This window comes from Netta rufina (genome assembly GCF_964035555.1).
Source record: "Netta rufina genome assembly, chromosome: 2".
Taxonomy (NCBI): Eukaryota; Metazoa; Chordata; class Aves; order Anseriformes; family Anatidae; genus Netta; species Netta rufina.
Window position 1 is genome coordinate 148812997 of NC_140124.1, and position 7636 is coordinate 148820632.

General features: G+C 52.4%; 1 protein-coding gene across 2 annotated transcripts; it reads left to right on the forward strand.

The window, feature by feature from the left end:
* Positions 1-3028: 3028 nt before the first annotated feature.
* On the forward strand, positions 3029-7045 carry MYC (MYC proto-oncogene, bHLH transcription factor). 2 transcript variants are annotated; one of them, XM_084306676.1, is made up of 3 exons: positions 3029-3290; positions 4375-5083; positions 6081-7045. In XM_084306676.1, the coding sequence occupies exons 2-3, from the start codon at positions 4390-4392 to the stop codon at positions 6641-6643; spliced, it is 1257 nt and encodes a 418-aa protein (XP_084162802.1). In that variant the 5' UTR covers positions 3029-3290; positions 4375-4389; the 3' UTR covers positions 6644-7045. The 2 variants fall into 2 exon arrangements, with proteins under 2 accessions (XP_084162802.1, XP_084162803.1); XM_084306677.1 differs by lacking the exon at positions 3029-3290 and adding an exon at positions 3526-4158.
* The last annotated feature ends 591 nt before the right edge of the window (positions 7046-7636 follow it).

Here is a 7636-nt window from a genome sequence, read left to right on the forward strand (position 1 = left end):
AGATGTCAAGTGAAGATTTCAGCAGATACTTCTGGAGGTAGCTCCAGTTTTCAGATGGCTTTTTGGCCAGCGAAAAGGAGATTGCAGGTGTCCCCTGGAAATACAGCACGCAGCAGGTGACGTGGGCACGTGTGACATTACGAATTGTCTCAGGGGTTTCCAGCCACAGAGAGGTGCGAGAGGTTTTTCCACCATCTCCACTTCACTCTCAGTTTCTGCTTTCATTTCTGGTTCTCACAGGTTCCCCCTCTGCCATCACACGTAAATTCCACCCAGGCTTCCCCTGCCCCCTCCTATTTTTCACCAGACCCCCTCCTCCCCCCCCCCCCATGTTAAAATGCTCCCTTTGACTCTGCTGTCTCCTTAACGTAATTCTCGTGTATTTATTCCTCACATATAACAGCTATTTTGTCAAAAATGGCCTTTTCACTGGAGATTTATACTTATTGTTTTCATACCTTGTCCTGTGTGCTTTCACAGACGGGGCTTGACTTAAGAAACCAGGGCAAACCACCATGTAAGGACTGCTGCGGGATGCCCCAGCATTGGCTCCCCAAGGAAAAGCGAATTTAGGGTCTGCGTGAGACCTGAAGAAAACCTATAGAATATTTTAAAGACTGTTTCCTCTGAAGGCCGTATTGTTTCAATAGCACTTTTCTTCCAGTCCTCCTTTCCTGTTTTCCCATTCATATGAGCACGGGGTATTTTAAGAGTCCATCTGCTCACGTTACTTATTCCTCACTTCAAGTCATAATCCTCTGTGATACTGCAGTTAATTGCTCCGCGTGTGATTATATTGCTTCACGAACAGGATTATGATTTTCAACCCTATCAGTACTGGAGTAATTTCAAATATTTCTGCTGTTACCAGCTCCAGCTGAATTTCGACAGCTTTTACAATTCTGAGGGTAATCACTGCGTTTCGGGCTCTTCTGCTGCTGTTCTTAGATAAAAGCACCCATACCAAGTTTTACACTAATAGCTAGATTAATTTGGATCTTGCACCCTCCTGGCTGACTTCAGGCCTGCCTTGAGTCACGTTATTTCCATTCACATCAGCGAGCTCTACTACACGAGAGTGATGCCTTTAAAAATAGCACGATGTATTTTAAGCCATCTCGGAGCAAGGGTAAACCCGGTTCTTAAAATGTCACTAGGTGAAGCATCCCCGTTATGACTACGCAGCAGCTCTTGGCTCTCGCTTCACTCTTTCTGCGTGGATCCATCCCTCCTTTGCTACCCGACAGCAGAGGCGGGATGGCAGAAAGCGCCCCAAAGTGCACTCGGGGACATTTGCTTGGTGGGGAGTTGGACAGTTGTAGATGTGCTTTGCTGGAAGGCTGCTCAGCAGAAATGGTCATTTCCCGTTAAAAATAATAAGAGTATATATTGTTAATAAAATAATTAAATAATTAAAATAAAAAAAAAATAAATAAAAAAATAGTAAAATAGTGAAAATAATATATTTTCTTTTTTTTTCTTTTTTTTTTTTTCCTTTTTTTCTTTCTTTTTTTTTTTAATTTTCTTTCTGGGAGGGGGGTGCTGCGGGGGGAAGGGAGGGGCAGAGAGAGTCGCAGGTGCCGGGGAGGGGGTGGGGGGGGTTTCGCGCTGCCTCCCGCGGGCTCGGAGCGGCCGGGAGGGGGCGCGATGTCCCCACGGTAGTGGCGGCGGCCGTGGGAAAGCGGGGCCTCCCCCCAGCGCCGGCGGGAGCCTCACCGGGGGTGGGGTGGAGCCCCCCCACCCCCCCTTCCACCCCCCTCTCCATCCGTCCTTTCCCCCCAGCTTCGGTCCTCTCGCCCCGTGGGGCGGCCCCGAGTTTTGCATCCTGCCCTGGGGGTTGTGCTTTAATAAATAAACGAATAAATAAATAAATAAATAAATAAACGAATAAATAAATAAAATAAAAGTGGGGAGGGGGATATATAAATAAATAGGAATAAAAAAATCCCAGCGGGGATGGGATAAGTGCGGGGGGGGGTGGACGGGACACTACGTTCCGTGGAGCGGAGATTAGAGGGGCTTCGCTGGGGACTTTTAGGGGAATTGAGGGGATTTGGGGAGGGAATAGGGGGTGAGGGCTCAGCACGGGGGAGGGGGGGGGCTCGGGGAAGCCGCAGGTGCGGCGGTGGGGAGGATGGGGGCGGCAGCTAACGGTCCTGGGGGGCCGGGCAGTGAGATGGGGGCGTCCCGTCGGGGGTGGGCACCGGGAGCTGGGGCGGGGAGGACCCCGGGAAGGGACTGGGAAGGGGCAGGGGGCAGCCGGGGTGTGACAAAACGGGCTGCAAGGTGACCCCCGCAGGGCTGTGGTCACCCTTACACCCCTACATTCCCCCTCCCTCCCCCCCCCCCCCGCAGCCTCCTTTTCTCCTGTTTAATCCTCCCGCAAAGGCGGGATAAGAAAGCGGCGACCCGGGGCGGGGGGTGCCCGAGTCGGAGCCCCCCCGATGAGGCTGGGTGCCCACCGAAGCCCCCCTACATGGAAGGGGGGTGTTGGAAAAAGGGGTTGAACCCCCCTCCCCCTTGTGCCCTGCCGGGGAGCGCTGAACAAGGAGGGGAAAGGCGAAGAGCAGCCTTTTAATCCCTCCTAGTAATTTTTTTTTTTTTACTATGTTTACTTCCGACCTCTCCTTGCGCAGATCGTAGTAAGAAGGGTGGAAAAAAAATAAATAATTAAAAAAATAAAATAAAAAAATAAAAAATAACCACCGCGGAGCGCTGCATCACCTCCCCCCCCCCCCAAAACCCTTCCAAACCTCCCGGCGGAATTAAAGGCTGGGGGATTGTGTGTGGGGGGGGGACACGCGGAGCTCCTCGGCCGCCCCCTCGCGGTGCCGCGCTCCCCGCCGCCAGGCGCGGAGCTCTGCGCGCCCGCTGCCGAACGGGGGCGCGGGAGGCGGCGGCGCGCACGGCGGGAGCGAGCGGGGGCCCCGCGGTGGTGCCCCCGCCCCCGCGGCACTTTTACGCCCGCCCCTCGCCGGCGCTTTAAAGCAGGAAAGCAACTAAACTTCTATTGTAGCAGACAGAGCGCGCCGCGCCGCCTTGGACCGTACAATCTGATTCCCCTTCTCTCCGCTGCTCCTTGATTTTTTTTTTTTTTTTTTTTCCTAAACCTTGGTGGGAGGAAGAGATCTACGTTCTCCCGGCGTTTTGTCTTTTTTTTCCCCGTCCTATCCGGCGGTTCTTTTTATAATTTTATATATATATTATTTTTTTTCCTTATTTTGTTGGTCCCCGCACCGCCCGCAATAATTGCCTCGCTCCGTTTCGCAGCTGGCGCCTTGGAGAAGCCGGTGAGTCGCGGGGCTCCGCTTTTCCCATCACTCGATCTGCCGCGGTCGTGGCTTGGACTGACAGGGCTGCTGACACCGGGGGCCGCCGGGGCTGCGCTCCGAGGACGGGGACACCGGCGGTCCCCCCCGGGGGACGCTCTCCTGCGCCGGGGCACCGGCCTTCCCCATCCTTTCGCTTGCTCTCGGCTCTTCAAATATCTATCTTTTTTTTTTATTTTTATTTTTTCTCGGGGGAGGGGAAGCATTTGCTTCTCCCGCGTATGCATGGGCAGGTTATGCTTATTGCACATTCTGCCTATATTCATATATATGGGTGTATATATATATATGGGTACATATATATATGTATATATATGCGTGTATATATATGTGTATATATATATATCTTTGCGTAGACATATAAATTTATTTATATATATATTATATGCGTGTATATGACAAGACCTGGCAAACTTTGCTGAGGTCCCTGCCCGTCCCCGCGCGTTGCCCGCACGCCCAGGTGGGTGGCAAGGGAGCAGCCCCCCTGGGTGCTGGAAGCTCCCCGCAGCTCTCCCTTCCCTTCCCGGCTCGGTCCCGGATCCCCAATCCCGGGCTGGCGGAGCGGCTCCAGGAGGGAAGGAAGAGGGCTTCGTGCCGGAGCCGTGCCCCGTGTGAACGCGGCGGCTGCGGAGGGGCGGCGGGAGGGAGTCGAGCCGAGCCGTGCCGCGTCGAGCTGAGCCGTGCCAAACCGTGCAGAACCGAGTAGGGCTGCACAGAGCTGCCGGAGCCCCTCCGGGAGAGCCGCGGGGAGGGTGGTCGGGGCGGTACCGGGAGCTGCCCCCCTCGGTAGATCAAGTCGCGCCTCCGACTTGGGAGAGGGTGAGGGGAGGTCGTACCTTTTTTATTATTATTATCATGGATTTTATTATGTTTTTTTTTAACATTATTTTGAAACCGACCGCGGTTTTTTTTGCCCGTCGGTACGGCGCGGGGAGCCGGGAGGGAGCGCTGCGCGCTTGGGGGGCGGTCGCCCCTTTAGGGTCGTGGGGGGAGAGCCGACCCCCAAGGCTCACCTCGGCGTCCCCCTGTCCTCCCCCTCCCGCAGGCACCAGCCGCCGCGATGCCTCTCAGCGCCAGCTTCCCCAGCAAAAACTACGATTACGACTACGACTCGGTGCAGCCCTACTTCTACTTCGAGGAGGAGGAGGAGAACTTCTACCTGGCGGCGCAGCAGAGGGGCAGTGAGCTGCAGCCCCCAGCCCCGTCCGAGGACATCTGGAAGAAGTTTGAGCTCCTGCCCACGCCGCCCCTGTCGCCCAGCCGCCGCTCCAGCCTGGCCGCCGCCTCCTGCTTCCCCTCCACCGCCGACCAGCTGGAGATGGTGACAGAGCTCCTCGGAGGGGACATGGTGAACCAAAGCTTCATCTGCGACCCGGACGACGAGACCTTCGTCAAATCCATCATCATCCAGGACTGTATGTGGAGCGGTTTTTCCGCCGCCGCCAAGCTGGAGAAGGTGGTCTCCGAGAAGCTGGCGTCCTACCAGGCGGCCCGACGGGAGGGGGGTCCCACAGCCCGGCCCGGCCCCACGGGACCCCCCACGGGGGGACCGCCGCCTCCGCCTCCCACCGGCCCCGCGGTATCGACCGGGCTCTACCTGCACGACCTGGGCACCGCCGCCGCCGACTGCATCGACCCCTCGGTGGTCTTCCCCTACCCGCTCAGCGAGAGAGCTCCCAGGGCCGGGCAGCCCGGTGCCAGCCCCCCGGCACTGCTGGGTGTCGACACGCCGCCCACCACCAGCAGCGACTCGGGTGAGTGGGGTCCACGCGTGTTTTTTGGGGGGCAAGAGGGCGGACGCGCACCCCGACCCGCTTCTTCTCTTCTCTCTCCCTCCCACCGCGCACGGGTATTTTAAATGCCACGTTAGCGAGGCTCCCTGCGAGTTTAGTTCCTGGAAAAAACAGCCCGGTTTTCCCTCCAGAGGTTGAGGGAGGGAAAAAAAAAAAAAAAAAAAAAAAAAAGGAAAGAAAAAAAAAAGAGGGAGGGAGAAACTTTCATAACGGGGTCAGAGTCGGACTTCGGAGCCGGAGCAGCGTCCAAGTGGAGCTGCTTCCCAGTGACATCTGGGGGCCGGCAAGGAGTTAACCCCAGCCCGAGAGCCGCAGGGAGAATGTGCAGGGAGGTGCTAGTGAAAGTGACTGCGAGGAGTGAATGGGGCTGGGAAAGTTTTAGAAATGCTTCCTTAGGTATTTGACAGCATGTTCCGTCCGCTCGTAAATCTGGTTTGAAAGCGAGTTTCTACTCAAAGCTCTACAGCCTTCATTTTTTTTTCCTTGGATTTTCCACAAATTAACAGATCAAGAGAGATTCTGAAAATGTCTCTGAATACACACGTGTGTTAAGTAAGCTCTCTTGAGGCGTGGCCAAAGCCTGCTAAATCCTTAATTAAGGACAGCTTGAGTCTAGGAGCTTCGTTGTGCTTTGCTGCTGACAACCGAGGTTAAATTTTCCTGCTATCTTTCATACGCGCCTCGGGATTACGCAAGATCTTTGCAAATTTTGAAACCAGGGAGTCAGGGCTCCGAGTGCACTTGGTGCGTCCTATTGCTCTTGAAACACTGCTCCTTAAAGGAAAGGCTCTTGAGGAGGGCAAGTGGAGTCTCGCAGCATTGAGTGGGTTTAATATGGGTTTGTCAATGGATTCCTTGCACTGCAGCTCAAAGTAACCCCCCAGTCATAAATACAGCAGTCCTGAGAGTTTTTGCGCAGATTGGCTTACAATTCTTCTTTTTTTCTTTTCCCATGCAGAAGAAGAACAAGAGGAAGATGAGGAAATTGATGTTGTTACATTAGCTGAAGCGAACGAGTCCGAATCCAGCACAGAGTCCAGCACAGAAGCATCAGAAGAGCACAGTAAGCCCCATCACAGCCCACTGGTTCTCAAACGGTGTCATGTCAACATCCATCAGCACAACTACGCCGCTCCTCCCTCCACCAAGGTGGAGTACCCAGCTGCAAAAAGGCTAAAGTTGGACAGTGGCAGAGTGCTGAAACAGATCAGTAATAACCGAAAATGCTCAAGTCCCCGCACGTCAGACTCGGAGGAGAATGACAAGAGGCGAACGCACAATGTCTTGGAGCGCCAGAGGAGAAACGAGCTGAAGCTGAGTTTCTTTGCCTTGCGTGACCAGATACCCGAGGTGGCCAACAATGAGAAGGCACCCAAGGTCGTCATCCTGAAAAAAGCAACAGAGTACGTTCTCTCCATTCAGTCGGACGAACACAGACTGATCGCAGAGAAAGAGCTGTTGAGGCGGAGGAGAGAACAGTTGAAACACAAACTTGAGCAGCTAAGGAACTCTCGTGCATAGGAACTCTTGGGCATCGCTTAGAGTAACCCAAACTAGACTGAAACGACGATAAAATATTAATGTTTCTAATATCATTCATGAACTACACCAGTCCATCAAGTATGGAACTATTGCAAGTGCATGCTGTGCGAATTAACTTGAGACTACACAACCTTGGCTGAATCTCCAAATGGTTTGGCCAGAACCTCAAAACTGCCTCATAATTGATACTTTGGGCATAAGGGATGATGGGACATTCTTCATGCTTGGGGATGAACTCTTCAACTTTTTTTCTTTTAAAATTTTGTATTTAAGGCATTTTTTTCTTATGAGAATTCCAAAAAAAGTTGTCCCCAGATTGCTGTATATATTTACACATCTTCTTGCCATGTAAATACCTTTAATAAAGTCTTTATAGAAAAATGTGCAACATTAATACGCAACAGTTGTGGCAACTGGATTTATACTTGTCTTGAACTTCTGTGCCATAACATTTCACAGTTTTGTTTTTTTATTTAAATACATTTTTCTTTTAAAGAAATGATTTTTATTTTGTTTTTAGATAAATAAATATTTGCCCAAAATATAATTAGCTAAATCCTGTGTAAAGACTTTGCTTTGTATTCCAGTGTTGTCACTAGATGCTTATTTCCATGACATCCTTCTCTCTGTCATCACAACAGTGACCTGACCAAAGTCAAAGTGGGTTTAGGCAAGAGGAAAATTTTGCAGTTTAGCAGGGAGTTTGGTTCCTTTTCTCTCCCTCTCCACTCCTATCAATCCAAGTAGACAAGACCAGTGCACTTAGAGTTTTGCCAGTCCAGCTGCTGTTGCCACCAGTGCCCCAACGAGGGGGCTGGCAGTAATGTCCATCCTGGCAATCCATCATTTCTGCCTGCCGAAAGTAAAGCAGAGCCATTGTATTTTTACACCAGCAACCCCAGTGTATCGGCTCTGCATTCTTTCCAAATAAGTTTAATTATGTTTTAGGGGCATGACCTTTGTCGGCTATGT

Excerpts from the sequence above, each read along its gene's own strand:
- MYC (XM_084306676.1), top strand. The coding sequence starts at position 4,390 with ATGCCTCTCAGCGCCAGCTTCCCCAGCAAAAACTACGATTACGACTAC. Across the intron at positions 5,084-6,080 it reads CACCACCAGCAGCGACTCGG|AAGAAGAACAAGAGGAAGAT; the intron begins GTGAGTGGGGTC and ends TTTCCCATGCAG.